Source organism: Nestor notabilis, unplaced genomic scaffold (assembly GCF_000696875.1).
Source record: "Nestor notabilis isolate BGI_N333 unplaced genomic scaffold, ASM69687v1 scaffold22662, whole genome shotgun sequence".
Classification (NCBI taxonomy): domain Eukaryota; kingdom Metazoa; phylum Chordata; class Aves; order Psittaciformes; family Psittacidae; genus Nestor; species Nestor notabilis.
The window spans coordinates 32,020-47,702 of NW_009917279.1; the positions used below are offsets into that span (position 1 = coordinate 32,020).

Below are 15,683 nucleotides of genomic sequence, written 5' to 3' on the forward strand. Positions count from 1 at the left end.
AACCCAGCAATATCTTTTTTCCTCCCATCTTTTCCCTCTCCCTTCATCCTTCCCCCCTCCGCGCTCACACCAAAATCAGACAGAGGTTTCAGTGCCAGGCCATGCTGAACACCATCCAACACAGAAAAGCCAGAGAGAAAGGAAAGAAAAACCCAGACCAGCTTTCTCTGCTCAGAGCAGACTTACTTTCTGTCGGGCTCGGAGGTGGGGTGAGTTCTGAAGCGCGCTGTGGTATTTAAACACTGCTTGGTGGAAGCAAGCCTGTGCCAGCACGCTCAGCGCCGAGAGGAGCAGCCAGCACGGGTGGGATGGCTCTGCTCCAGGTCAGGATGTGCAGCTGATGGTGCACCCCATGAGGGATGCGTTGGGGTGCTGCAGCGGGGTGGGAGGCAGCAGCTCCTGGTGCTCGCTGTCCCCTTCCTGGCACTGCAGCATGTCTTTCCCAGGGGAGCAGCCCGGCTCAACCACAGTGAGATGAGATGTTAGCGCTGCTGGAAACGTCTGCAAGTTGTTTGGCACCAGGTCAGTTCCAGCGAATGAAGCGTTTCCAGGCTTTGGTGCAATGTGTGTGGAACTCAGGTTGAGCCAAGCATGGCAGGTGATGGGGAGAGCTGGGACCATAGTGCAGGTGAGGAGGGAAGGACCAGAAGGAGTGTGAGAAAGGAAACCACAGACCCAGCAGCCTGAGGCAGCAGGAAGATCCAGACACTGGGTACATTTTGTGAAGGAGGAGGGTTTAGGATAAGGGGTTCCCTCCTTGGAGGGTTTCCCTCTCTGATCCCTGCCTGCCTTCTGCTGCTGCAGCTGTGGGTTCACCTTCCGACCCCATCCAGTGGGATGCATCTCTGCAGGATCTGGACTCCTTTCCCTGTAATGTTGATGCCAAGGGTTTGCCCCTGAGGCACAACGTTCAGAGACAGTCTAAAACTAAAGTTACAGCCCCAGCAATGACAAACAGTCATTTTTGTATCCAGTATCCAGCAGCCTCCCCAAGCAGCCAGCCCCGAGGGAGCTCAGCCTGGGCACTACAATGCATCTGCTCTCCTTTCCTCCCAGCACTGGTTTTGTGCAGGTGCAATAGAATCTGTTTGTTACCTGCAGCAGCATCTTACTAGGAGCAAAGAAGACATCAAAGGGCCCATAGCATCAGGCAGAGCTGCTAGCAGGTTGCTTTTTACTGGAGCCAGAGAGAATCATGGCTTGCACACCACAGCAGCCCCTTGCTTCCCTGCCTGTACCTGTTTGGGACATGGCTGAAGGACAGGCTGATGAGAGGACACACTGAGAACATGCAGGATTCACCCGTGCTTGGCACCCATTGCAACAGGAGATGGCTGGGATGTCTCACACCTACGGCATGTTTCTGCAGAAAAGGTAGAAGCCTGGCTCAAGTGTGTTCAGCAGCAGCAATACAAAGTCTTTTTTGGCACCTGGAGGAGCATCCCCAATGCTGGATGCTCCCTGCTTGCACATCACAGCCACCCCGAGTCCTGCCAAGGTCCTTCATCCCAAGGACAGTGTCCGTGCTTCTCCACAAGGGATGCAGAAAACCACAGGACGTCCTCAGACCTTGTGAGCAGGAGGTGGAGGTCTGTGGAGCAGATGTAACTCCTAACAGCTAATGCCAAGCCAGGAGGAAACTTTCAACTGAAAACCAAGCAGAAAAATGGGCACAAATCCAAAATTTAGAGGGCTTGGCCGGATAGCAAAGATCCCGAAGGGAACTCATGGCCAGGATTTACATCCAGGCGAGACGGAGCCAAAATACTTAAAGGCGAGATGGGGTCCTCCCATCCCCAGCAGTCTGGAGCCAGAGGAGAGGGGCCAGGAAAACAGCACAAAGGCTGAAGTTGTGTTAGCTGCAGCCCCACAAGTCCATGGGGGTGAGCAGCACCTCCTGGACAGGGAGTTACCACCTTGAATGAGGTTTTGGAAACCACACAGAGCAGAGAAACCCACCAGGATGGAGGGTCCCAGCTACAGGGAGGGAGGGCAGGAGTCACCTGGGAGAGAGCAAAAGGTCTGAGAGGGAGGTTTGGGGCAGGAGGGATGTGTTATTGTGAAGAGGGCATTTGTCTATCCTGGAGGAAGGAAGAAGGGGGGAGGTTGACCCCATCCTGAAGGCAGGTGCATGGCTGAATTTATCAGGAGGAAGGAAGCAAGGAAGGAAACAAGCCTGGAGTGCTGGATGGCTCCATTGGACCTCACGGGTGGCCATGGAAAGAGGCCCGATGCAGTGATTCAGCTCCACACAGCTTGGCATGACACAGCTGCGTGAGGGGTGGGTGCAGCGAGCCTCCCACCAGCACCAGGCTGGGCTCTCCCATGCCACATGTTGCCCTGCAGCCCATCAGCCAGGGAGATGCTTGTTCCCAGGCTGGGGTTGAAGGCTCTGCATGCCTGTGCAGACCACAAGACACAGCAAAGGGAGCAGCGGGTTTGTGCTGATTATTCTCAGAGAGACCAAGGACGTGCCCATTAAAGTTTACCTCGGCTATGCAGCACCAGGAACAGCCAGTTCCCACTCCCTGCTCCACCACGTCCCACACAAGCTCAGCAATAGCGAGAGAAATTCCTCAGCCGTGGAGCAGAGGGCACTGGAATCTTGCCATTTGATAAGGCACAGGGAAAAATACAGGCACCAGAGTCAGCATTTTAAGTGCGGGTAGGAACACAGGAACACCATCCTTCAGTCTGCGCTTCCTTGATTTCTGTGACGGCTGCTTTTCACAGGCCAGGGTGTCTCCCCAGGGAGCAGGATGGGCTCTGGGTTTCCTGCTAAAATGCTGGGGGTCACAGGAGTTTGAGATGCTGATAACAAGGAGGCTCTGGCTCTAAAATCCACTTCCACTGCTCCTTGAAGGAACTGCGGCCTCATCCCTGGTCCCGGGTCTTCCTCCAGCCAGAGGCAGACACAGACAGCACCGAGGGAAGAAGCTGGCTCCTACAGCACTTGGTTCAGCTGTGAAGTCCCTGCTGCAGGGGGCTGGAGCCTACATGGGGCAACAGGACAACTTGGGCTTCTCCTCCATGCACATGCCCACTTGAGGACTACTAAAACAGACACATCCAGCTCAGGAAGATCCTGGTCCACAAGTGGAAATCAGCGAAGTGACCTGGAAACATATTGCAGGATGTTTGCCCTTCCCAAGGCAGCTCATCCAGGATCTAGGGCAGTGGGCTGGGGAACTGCTGGTCTAACTCAGTGCAGCCCACTACGTTATGAACCATATAGGAGCAGCCAGGGCATCTAAATGGTTTTTCAGCACAAAACTTGCCTCAAGCTCACAAAGCTGAGCAGACAGGCTCATGGAAGCTGTGTGTGAGCTCAGAGTAAGGAGACACATCTTCCCCCTAGTGGCTGTACAGCACGACTCTCCCAGTTACCTTCTCTCCCCATGCCAAGACCAACAGTATTTTCACCAGCCCTTAGGCTCAACACAGAGCACATCACATCTTACAAACCCTATGTGAGATTTTAGTGGCTTAAAACTGGTGCAGCTACCAGTTTACACAAAGCCACAGAAGGACCTGGGGGTCCGTGTCCACACCATGGCTTGAAGGCACCCATCCTCGTGGCCAGCCCGTGCTGAGGCTACATCAGGCAGCCAGGACGAGTGCATCCTGGGCACTGGAGCCACAGACCACTGCAGCAAGGATGGTTTGTGGGGCTGGTTCTTCAGCTGAGTTACTCCCCCTTACAGCAAGCATTCAGTGGGATACAGCCTCATTTCCACCACAGCAGCAGTCGTCACAGATCCAAGTGTCCTGTTCAAGTCTAACTGTAGCACAAGCACAGCCATTAGCATATGTATTTCCAAAAGCACTGGAAGTTTCCACTTTTCCGTTTACAAATTAGGAAGCTTATTCACACCGTGTCAAACTTGTGGGCCTTTGCTTTTATAATCTGTATTCCTACATGGCATTATAATCTGTAGGAATACAGATAATACAGGAATACAGTAGGAAATTCCTGTCTGCAGCTTCCCTGCTCACAACAGCATTTCAGTGGCACAGTGCACCAGACTGGCTCCTTGGACAAAACACAACAGTAACACTATCTGGGGCTGCAGCAAACCCTGTCCCCAGCAGCAGATCTGGGAATAGCTCCCAGGATTTGAGTTTTCTAAACCCTCAGCTACCTCCCTGCCACTGCACATACATACAAGCCTGGCAAACTCTTTGCTCCCCAGGGAATCGCAGTACAGCATCAGAGCATTGACACCACATCAGTCATTTCTGTGCCATGTGGTCTCACCTTGACAGAAGAAGGAAACATGTCATGGTGTGCACTTCAAGGCACACGAGTTCACCTGCAGAAGAAAGCCCTTGCTCCCTTCATCAGTCCATTCCACTTCTGCCAGAGCCAGAAAATGCAGCCTTTTGCAAAATGGCTGCAGGCAGTATGATCAACTTTTGCCTTTCCACTTTGGGATCTATTTAAAAACCATTCCAATGCATGCACTGCAAGAAAACATGTAAGTGAGTCACTGGTAAAATAGATCCCAATACTAAAACCTTACTGTCTACCTTTAGTGCTTGGCTGAACGATGTTCGTGTCCAACATATGGGCTGAGAAAGCATGGAGCAACAGCATTAACAGCAACAGGGTCCTACAACTCCAATAGCAAACGTATTGTGCTAGAGCCCTGTGTAACTAATCATACCTCCTTATCAGGTCATGGTTAAGGGTAGCACAGAAAATCTGGTACCAGCCCTGCCCCAAAAATTGTCTTTCTGTAACCCAGAGACAAGCTGCATACCCTGCTTGCCTCCATTTCTCTGGCACAGGAGGGAATGCCTGCCAGCTTCAGCAGGCTGATGGGGAGGTACATCATGGCCTGCACATAATGGATAATTAGTGCTAAGGGCAAGCTAGTGCCAGGGATTTGATGTGGACATGGGAAATATTTCGGTGTTGCTCCTGGCTGTCCTCTGTTGTCCACCTGCACAGTGGTGATGTGCTGGTAATCCATGCACAAGCTGCACGTCGCACTGCTCAGTATGCCCTTGTCCAGACCCACTGGCTGCCTCTGCTGGGAATGAAAACAAGAGAAGCTCAAGCACAAATGCTTTGGGATCCTTTTGTTGAAGTCAGCTTTGAAAAACCAAACCTGCTGCAGCCTGTAAAGCCAGCACCTTACCAACATCACTGTCATGTTGCAGCAGCTGTGCACATTCATACCAATACAGTTTTTTTATGAGTTGTCACTTAGCAATTGAGAAGCTGGTTGGGGGCTCACACTCTGCTACTATGCCAGTCCATCTTGCTTTCATTATGGATAGTGCCTTTCCTAAAATGGGAACAAGAACTGTTTGCTGTCCCTTCAAATGCATTTGTAGAGATTAGATGGCAGTCTGAGAATAGTTAATTCTATAAATCAGGCAATCATTCCTCCACACTATTAAAAAATAAACGAAGAATAAAACCACATACGTAATACCCTACACCTCAAGAAAAGCATCTCTAAGACAGAAACACAGAAACAGGATGAAATTAATGTATCAATTAAGAAGTACAAAGTTCCCAGAACAAATCTAGTCACTCTATTTTTTAATCCTGAGAAAAACACAGGCCACAGTACACATCTGTGTAAGGAACCTCACAAAGCAACAAAGAGGCATTTGTGTTAGACCATCAGTCCTACTCTCTTTTTTTGATGGACAAGCCTGTATAAATTCCACACAGATTAAAAAGCACTGGACCATGCAATTATAATGGCACAGGGTATTTAAAATGCATTTACTGAGAAGAAGCATTGGTTGCTGGCTCTCTCCTGATGTCACTGTAGACCATTACAGAGTTTCCCTTCTGTCACTTTACTTCAGATTTCAAACACACAGCATGCAGCAGTAACATGGGAAAATGGCTTGTTCTGATGGAAGTTACAAGGCTCCATTTGGGCAATTACTGTTGTTCAAATGGCCCAAGTCCTCATCTTGCATGAGTGCCACACAGGCTTGACACTCCCAGGATGTCTCCATATCCTTTCTGCAGCCAACCCAAATCTGTAAACCAGAAGGGACAGGACCACCCCATGTAGGAAACCCTCACTGCTGCTGGCTCGCTTCACTTGCAGGTTAGCTCTATGATGTGTCAGAAACCTGACCAGGTCTCAGTTCTCTTCCAAGCCCACTTTGCTCAAGCTCTGCTATAACTGACATATATTTAAATTCACTAGATCTGTGGTTGAAGGTCTCCACTAGTTCGTAGGTCTCAGAACGATCCGTTGCATAGAAAAGCTGCACCTGATTCGCCAAGCACTGTGCTTCGTGCACCACCTGCGAGTTAAAACAAAGAGTGTGTTACCACTGGGGTTTGTGTTTGAGCATCCCCTTTGAAAAGACTCTTCAGCAGCTGCAGTCCTACTCATCGAGTGACTCAATGCCAAGTCACCTTAATTTAGCAAATCTCTTAAACTACCTCCCTCTTGTTCCTGACCTACTTACACGCTTAGCACCGTGCATTTGAACTACCCTCCTGCTGAGCATACACCTCAGAGGTCAAATACATCTTTCATGATCCCTGCCCGCCCTAAGACACTGGAGATGCACCAAAGTCTCATCTTTCCCTTCTTACGGTTGACCTATTCGCAAAAATTGACTGTTTACTCTGAGATACAACAGGGCAAATGCATTACCAATGAGTTCTCTACACACTCCTCTGCACACTGCTTCAGAACTGGTGTAAGTAGGTCAGTTAGAGATGGGATGCTTTAGTTATCTTGTTCCACCAGTGCAGTCCCTGGTACAATTAGTCCTAGCACTGTACTATTGCAGATATGCAAATAACAGCACACCCACACATAGAGAACAGAGCAAAGGTGCATGGAAACAACAGGAAGCACTGGAGGTCTCCTGATTTGACAAGTAGCATTCAAAACAGTGCTTTAACTTGTTGGCAGGTAGCAGTGCATTTCATTTTAATTTGCTTTTATTAATAAGAAAAAAAAAATAAAAGTAATGAACAAAACAAAAGAATGCAAGAGCTGAAATCACCAGAAAGACAAAGACTGATGATTTCCTTCTAGCTTCCCTTGTACTAAGTAGATTAGATTAAAGAAATCTAATAAGACCGTTCTTTGGGAAAAGGTATTTTAAGACTTCATTTTAATTTGGTTTTAATTCAAAACTGTATGAAGAGTTGCAGCATAAGATGAAGGAAGTCAATGAGCAGATTTCTCTTACCAAGAACTTGGAGTTCATTTCTGCTGTCATTAAAACTATCCCTTTTTCCTTCTGTAGATCAGGAAAATGGTACAGGACCAGCTGGCTAGGGGCAGTATCACCTTGGGTCTGAAGGAGATAAAGAAACCCGTCAGCATCCCATGAAGAACTGCAGATCTGAAGGCTCTCTTTGAGTATTAATTGCTATGGAGGCAGTCACTTTTCAGGGCTTAAGGGTCAGTTCAAATTAAAACTTCATTATTTCTGGTATTTACAGAAAGCAAGGGAGTTGCAGTTAGGTTGTGTTTTCTTCTTGACTAAAGACCACTTTGCATTTAAAAGAACCCACAATTTCCAGGAAGACATTTCATCTTACAGCATCTACTGGTGTTTTAAGTAGCTTACACAAACAGTTCTGAAAAGTTTGGCTTGTTGCTTCTATTTTGAGATGGTTTGACCATGACTTCTACCTCATTCTCCTTTAGAGACACTTAATACCCACAAACTTACTAATTTACCCTTAATTAAGTTACTCATAATTAATGGCAGTTTTTCCCTGATAATTCTTTTCAAGTTAAGCTACACAACCTGTTCATTAAACTGTTTAGCAAATATTAGACCTTGTAATATGCTGATATTATCTATTTCTGGATCTTTGGGACTTTATATTTCACCCACTCACCTGAATGTTTATTAGGGAAGTGAAGTGCAATTCTGTTCCTGACCACTGCCCCACAAAGAACTCATAGCCTTCTTTTCTTGGCAAAGCATATAGAAACTGTAGAGAAATGATTAAAAAATTAGTAAAACCAATTCAAACAAAGCCTTTCAAAGAAAATGGTGCCTGTGTCATACTGGCCTCCAGCATAAATGCTTTAGTGAGAGAATCACAACAGGAAAAAAGGGTTTCTTTGCCCCATCAGGAGTGATAGGGCAGCAGGAAGCAGACAATAAACCAGCATTACCTTATCAGTATTATTTCATTAGCAAATATGTTGACACATACTTTCATCAGTGTTATATGAGACAGGGAAAGGAAAGGACAGGACAGTGGAGAACATTCAGACTCTGACCCTTCTATTCACTTCTAGAAAATTAACAGAGAAATGGTAAAATATAAGATAAGGAGCATTCAGAGTATTTGTAATCCTGTAACTTCACCAACTGATCCAGAACAGGCAGCAAGCATGTTCTCTCTAGAGATTTACAATCTATTCAGCTCCATAGGCTTGAGACTTGCTCATTTTCCCACACGAAGGGAAAGGACAACATGGGAGAAAAAAAACATACAGGACACCTGACTAAATGCCAATGTACTGTACAGATACGTACTTAAAGCTATAAATAACTTTCCAAGCTCCGAGTAGCTCGGGAAGCCAGATATATCTGATCTTGCTCTTGGCAAGGGGAACATACAGGACCAATCCATCCATCTAGTGAAGTCTCCCATTCAGATCTGCAAAAGCACTCCTCTTACTGCAGTGAAGTCTAGGTTCATAAGTCTTCATTCATAAAGGAATGAAGCATTTAATTTCTGTGACGGCACAGCAAAGTTTGCACAAAGTCCAAGCTTCAGTGCACAAGTTACTGTAAAAACTTACTTTCAGCTGAAAACAATGCTAATCCAGCAGCACAGAACAAAAGATATCCTTTAGCTTGTTAGTTCTGCTCTTTTGTAGTTTAACTTCTTCAAAGCAACAACAAGCTCATTCACAAAGGAATCTTCTAATTGAAGCTTGCAAGACATCCACCAACCCACATGAGAAACAGTGAACCCAAATCTTGGGAATCCACTCATTTCTGAAATAAACCTATTATCCATTCTCAGTATTTTATGCTTTGCCATACTGGCATACACCTAAGACAACCCACAGAGTATTTTACTCTGTATCTGTAATAAGGGGTTTGGCTACACCTAATTCCTGCTTTCCTTCCATCACAGCTGTTGAATTACAATGCTGTGCAACAGAGCTTACGCATAGGCTTTTTTGACAACTCACACTCCCTTAGAGACACAGACACATCACTGACACAGCAAGGTGCCTGCCCAGGATGGCTTCCATGCAAATAGCTTTTATTAGCTTACCAACATTTACCTATCATACATCACCAGTGTGGTGCAGAAAGCATGGGTATGCACATTTACGATGAGGAAAAGCAGACTAACAGATAACAAGGTTCAGCTCTTTCTGTGGACAGAACCCCAATGCGTTGATTTCTTGTCTTTTTCCTTTCAGATACTCCTGCCTATCCTCACTGCCAGAAAAGAAACATAAAAGAGGAGCAACTCACAGCAACCGTTAAGACAGGAGAACTCATTTTCTCCACGTACGCACAACATAATGCCATGGTGACACGTAGTTATAGCCAACAACAGTTCCTGCAGGTTAAAGCAAGGATGCTTTAAGCAATAAGGAAAGATTTGTGGAAACATCAGTGAAGCTGACCTAAAAGGCTTAGCTTTTGACAACACTGCATGGAAGAGACTTAACCACAAGACGTCAATTAATGGAAACCAGAGGCATGTAGCTAAATCCATTCCCTGGGAGACTCTATGCTCTTGTTTGCTGAACCCTACCTCTCTCATAACTAGGTATCTGATAGCTAGATCAAACTGTTTAATACATATAAATAGCCATTGCTTTTATCCAAACACTAAGACAAATATTTGAACACCTGGATTTTACTAATCAAGGTGATACAATGAGTCTGAATAGAGGAGGGTCAAAAGTTTATGAATTAAGCTTTAGACAGGAGAAATGCATTACAGCTCTACATCAATGCACTGTGAGTCTCTGCCATACATACCGACGGACACTTCTGGGCTCTCTTCCATATTAAATCAAACTTCTCTGCCTTTGGGGAAGGAGAAAGAGAAAGTCAATAACTCAGAATCATCTCATTAACCTTTATAGGGTACAACTTCCATCTACAGAAGGTCTCACTGCGGGAGCAGCTAACAATGAGTGCATGGAAAACTGTATTTAGTTCTTAGTTACCTAAATGTCATTGGTATCCCGTTTTAACAATGCTGTCTCCAAGATGCAGCAGCAAACTCCTTTTTGCATCCAAAGCTTTATTCCTTTGAGATGGGGGGCCCACACTTCAGACTTACATTACGTCCTCTTTGAGTATGTAATGTAAGTGAGACGCTCCACTGCATCTTGTGGTGTTAACAGTTGAGCAGGACGACATATCCCTGGCCTCAAATTGTGGATTTTACATCACAGTCATCTATTCTTCACTATTAAAATGCAGCCTAGATATTTACTTAAGTAACATACTTATTGCTTAGGTTTATATTAAAACCACAAATATACCTAGTCATCCCCAATGAAACCTGGTAATCTCATTCACATATTCTCTACATTCCCCCAAACCTTTAGTCTGCTCTTTTCTTCCAAGCACAGCACATTAAGGTGTTCAGGAAAGAAAACATATGACATCCATCAACATGAAATTCCCCTATGTGTGCTTTTGAGCATTCAAGAATTAGGCAAGGCCTTTCTTCCAGCCAACAAAAAGCTTCTGGCAAAAGACATAGAGGGTTTTCTCCCCTCCTCCAATGACACCATGAATTACCTCCTAATGTGCCTATGACCTGGTTTGCATTAAGGCCTTAAAAAACTTCCAAAGCTCCTCTAAAACAGTGCACCAAAGAACAGTGCCAGCCCCACTAATGAAAGACCTATACCATCTTAACTGGAGTCCCTGGCTTTGGCCTTCTCCTGCAGTAAATGTGCGATTCAAACTGTTTTCACAAAATCCGTATGTTGGGAAAACCAAAACACGAAGCCACTCAAATTCAAATCCCACGTTGCCATGTTCAGGGTATACAACACTTCATACATTTAGGATACAGCCTCCCACCGACTTCAGCTGGAGCTCGTAGGGTCAAATACAATTGCAAATCAGACCTCAGATCTAAATGAGGTTTCAAAAACTCAACGCGCAGTTCGTGCCCAGATGTGAAAAGACAGATTTAAGAGATCACAATCACATAGAGACTCTGGAGCAAAGAATAAAAAGAAATCCCAAAAGTGAAAAAAAACCTCCTTCAGCCTAATGCAGATTAACAACAATTTACATCTGGTAAAGCTATCAGGAATAAGAAGTAAGATTTTATCACAGGAAGCACCATGCAGTCTCAATGAAAGACAGTGCTGCCAATAATATTAAACGTATGAAGGTAAGTCGCAAGTGATTAGCCACGTGCAAGTCATTAGCCAAGTTCTCTAGTACTGCCCTGTTCAACTGGAGTTTGCTGTCCAGGCTGCAGGGAAAAGAGGAAAGAAATAAGCAACTCTGAGGAAAAATGATGTGAAAATACAAACACTACCTTAATAGATACCAGGGCCCTGCAAAAAGTATTGGATATTCATAATAAAATGTGCCTGGAAATTCATGCCAGATGTGCAGAAAAAGGTACTGGCTTTACTGAGACTGATGTAAGTGAGAAAAAAAAGGGGTACACTTTTTTGGAGTGGGGGAAAAAAGCCTTCAGACTTTATTTGGGGCAGTAAGACCACTGAATCTGGAAAGAAAGCTTGTTCTTGTGTCGTGGTTCAAGCCCAGCCGGCAACTTGGAACCACGCAGCCGCTCGCTCGCTCCCCCCCTTTTCCTTCCTCCCCCCGCTCCCGGAGGGATGGGGAGGAGAATCGAAGGAATGTAACTCCCACGAGTTGAGATAACAGCTCTCCAGTAACTAAGGTATAATACAAACCACTACTGCTACCAATAATAATGATAAGAGGAATAACAAGGGAAAAGGACACAACCGCTCACCACCCGCTGACCGATACCCAGCCCGACCCGAGCAGCGATCTGGGCCTTCCGGGTAACTCCCCCCAGTTTCTATACTGGGCATGACGTGCTGTGGTATGGAATACCCCTTTGGCCAGTTTGGGTCAGGTGTCCTGTCTCTGCTTCCTCCTGGCTTCCCCTCCTCTCTGGCAAAGCATGAGACTGAGAAAGTCCTTGGTCAGAGTAAACATTACTTAGCAACAACTAAAAACATCGGTGTTATCAGCATTGTTCCCAGACTGAAAGTCAAAAACACAGCACTGCACCAGCTACTAAGAAGGAGAAAAAATGACTGCTGTAGCTGAACCCAGGACATCTTGAAACCTCATTTTCCTTCAGTGATTGCTTTTAAAAGCAACAGAATCATAGGAAAGGTTTGCACACTGGCCTTTCAAGTGCATAACTACAGGGGAACTACTTACAGGAATAACAGCATAAACTGTATCTTTTGCAGAAAAATACTGATTCCAAATCTGTAGGAAACAAAGGAGTTGGTGTACAGTTAATTAAATAATTCAAATATTAAATTATTACAGCTAAAAGCAGTAATACTAAATACTTTAAAAGAAATTTCATTTGTCAACTAACCTTTGCAAGCACTCTGAAAAGTCGTTTTTCAACCGAACCTGACTGATTTTCCTGCTAACACAATACACTTCTAAGTGTAACATTTAAGAGAAGACAAGTCTGTGCATAATGCTCCAGTGTGTTCACAATCTTTTTCTTCATCACAGCAGGATAGCACTAACTGCACAAAAGCTCAGAGTACTTAATAAATGGACAAGCACAGGTAAAAGCCCAGATTCCAGGACTTTTTCAATTGCTTTTCCCAGTCCTACAGAACTAATGAGAGTTGTCAGTAAAATGTTCAATCAATGAAGCAGAAGTAGAGGAACTCAAAGGGAACTTTAAGTTATCAAACCACTCCCTGCTATAACTGGTTGCACACCATCCCTACTTCTATAATGTTCTCAAGCTATCAAGAAAGCCACAAAGTTTCTACTCTCCAAGTTTTGCCAGAAGGCTCCTTCATATGTGCTGCTCTCCTTCAAATGATCGTGCCTACATAAGTTTCTTGACATACAGACAGATAAGGAAAAAAAATACCAGATCCAACTCAAGCTACATCAGAAATGTGCAACAGATGTGACTTATAACTATGTAAAAGGGAATACAGTGCAAAGCCAAGCAGGTAACAGGAAGAATAACTCAATTCACATTGTTCTTCAAAGAAACAGACCCACCCACCTCCTTCTTGCCCTAACCAACTTTAGTACACAGAATGCAAACAAAGATACAAGGTGGCAAAAGCTTTGGTTTTATTCCTGTAGAACAGACATAGTATAATCCATATGAACTGCTAAGTTTTCCCTTTACTGGGCTTCAAACCTGACAGAAGCTTGCTAATGCCAATTCAACTGCTACACATTAAATGACAACAATAAGAATTACAGGAGAGTCAGTTTCTGAGAAATCAAGTCCAGATGTATCAAGTGGGTACACCCCAGATGGGCTTACCTATATGGAGAAAACTATTTTCTACTATTAATATGCACGTCAATGTGCTTTTTATAAATATACATCCATAGACTGAAAAATAAAATAGCCAAGTAAAATTTCCATCCTTGCATGCAGATTATTAAGCACAGATGTAGAGCAAACTTTATTGCATTTAAATCCATCACCTGTTTTATCTCCTCCGCTGACTTTTCTTTCACCATCTCAACATTCAGAATTGAATCGAGTGTCTGTAAGAGAAAGCATAAGGAATTTGGCATGATGGCAGTTCTCTGATTCAAGTGAGAATCCAAAATGAATGGATGCAATTAGAGAACATACTCAAGCTAGATTAGCTTCATTCAGTTTACAGTGTGACTTAGGCCTCTTAACTGCCAAAGAAACCAGTAAATCACCAGCAGTAGCACACTTAGAAGTGGATTCACACACTGAGGCAACATAGAAGACATTCTTTCAGGACACAGAACACACTTTGCTCCAGCTATGCAGATCTCCACAGACGCTGCAGCTTTTGCCTTCAGCCATCTCCGACATATTTACACAGAAAGTTTGCCAAAATACAAGAAATACGAAAGAGAATAAAACGAGTCTCTTGTCCCTCTGCTGGCTGATCTTTGGAAATCTATTTACATGTTGTACAGGCAGCTTATCCTTTTCTATTTATTGCTATGAGCATTCAGTACAGATTCTCTCATGAACAGGAACTTCCAGGGTGTCAGAGAGAAACAACAGGATACTAAAAACTCAGAGTGCCAGGAGTTTAAGATCAAACACAATCCCAAAAGTACATTAAAATCTTGAACTCAATCACAGCATAAGGAACATCAATTTTATGTCAAGAAGCTCTTGGCTGAAGCTCTGATGGTAGCAATGCAAGTTAACCTACATCCTTGATTTACCAGCACATTCTTTCCGAACACATTGGTTTGTTTCCCTCACCTTGTCTTTTGTGAATCCTTCCTTAGATGTCTTTGAGCCCAAACCTTTTGCCTAGAAGAAAACATTATTTAGTTGTTATAACTGATGTTTTAATACCATTTATTTGCCTTCCCTGCTATGCATAACATGCCTGATGACAAAAAACTCCTGAGTAGGAGCTCAAGTTTAGGATACTTCAAGATCACTGCAGGGCATTTTTAATATAATGAATGATTAATTAGCAGAAAGATGAGTAATCTAATATGAATTATTAATTTAAAGGCCAGAAAGGATTAATTAGAAGCAAACTATGATGCACTTGGATCAAATATTATTGAACAGTTCTCTTGCATTCACTAAAAAAAATTATATATGCAAGACCATGTCACTCCATTTGGCTAAACTAATCTGGAACTAATTAAGCAACTTAAACGAGGCCTCATGCACAGAAATTAGTCTAAAAACCAGCAAAGTAACACACTGGAGTACAGACCAATACTTTTAGCCATCAGAGAGTGAAATTCTGGGGCTCCCTACTAATGGGAATGTTGTATGTTCATAGCATTATGCTGACCCTATATAAATGGCATTATAGCTTTAATATATGTGAATTACAAAGAAAGTTGGCCTTGCCTTTTCCTCCATGCATCTGATAAATTCTCCTTGCTTGGAGTATCCCACAGGCTGCTTTTTCACGTCTGTTCTTTTTTCCATACGGGATTCAAACACATCTGGACTGGATCTGAATTGGAAAAGGGACTATTAAAAGCACTGGGGGATGAACATCATTTGGCCTTTTAGAACGTTTACTGTGGTAGTGATTCATGTTCTTAACTTAGATTTTTAATTTCTTGTTACTAAAACTCTCTCTTATCAACTGACCATAGAAACACAGAATGGTTTGGGCCAGAAGGGACCTTAAAGCTCATCCAGCTCCAACCCCCTGCCCCGGGCAGGGACACCTTCCACTAGACCGGGCTGCTCCAAACCCCGTCCTATTTCAAGGCAGCATTTGGCCTAACTAATTAATTTTCTCATTAGGGCACAAAGCTAAAAACCACCTCCCTCCTCCCAAAAACCCCACCTCCCCCAGCACCCTCATTCCTCATTCCCAGACAGCAGCCCCCCGGTCCCGGCCTCCCTGCTGCCCTTCCTTCCCCTCATGCCCGTCCGCAGCCATGTCCCCCAGGCCCGCTCGCACCTCCGCAGCTCCTGGATCTTGTGTCGGTACTTCCCGTAGAAGGGGTTCTCCTCCAGCGCCGCCTCCCCGGACCCC

The 15,683-nt window shown here is 44.6% G+C and overlaps 1 protein-coding gene across 1 annotated transcript; it reads right to left on the reverse strand.

Annotated features, from left to right (window-relative positions):
- Positions 1-5,802: 5,802 nt before the first annotated feature.
- ATPAF1 (ATP synthase mitochondrial F1 complex assembly factor 1) lies at positions 5,803-15,676 on the reverse strand. The gene is made up of 9 exons (XM_010009154.1): positions 15,609-15,676; positions 15,041-15,149; positions 14,429-14,479; positions 13,657-13,719; positions 12,394-12,444; positions 9,976-10,023; positions 7,850-7,945; positions 7,189-7,296; positions 5,803-6,282 (listed from the first exon to the last, which is right to left on the reverse strand). Exons 2-9 carry the CDS (start codon positions 15,119-15,121, stop codon positions 6,088-6,090), a joined length of 693 nt encoding a protein of 230 aa, XP_010007456.1. The 5' UTR covers positions 15,122-15,149; positions 15,609-15,676; the 3' UTR covers positions 5,803-6,087.
- Positions 15,677-15,683: the final 7 nt, after the last annotated feature.

Coding starts and splice junctions, on each gene's coding strand:
- ATPAF1 (XM_010009154.1), bottom strand. CDS start 15,121: ATGGAAAAAAGAACAGACGTGAAAAAGCAGCCTGTGGGATACTCCAAG. Junction 10,024..12,393: donor CAGTTTATGCTGTTATTCCT/GTAAGTAGTTCC, acceptor CCTTCCCCAAAG/GCAGAGAAGTTTGATTTAAT. Junction 6,283..7,188: donor AAATGAACTCCAAGTTCTTG/GTAAGAGAAATC, acceptor TTTAACTCGCAG/GTGGTGCACGAAGCACAGTG.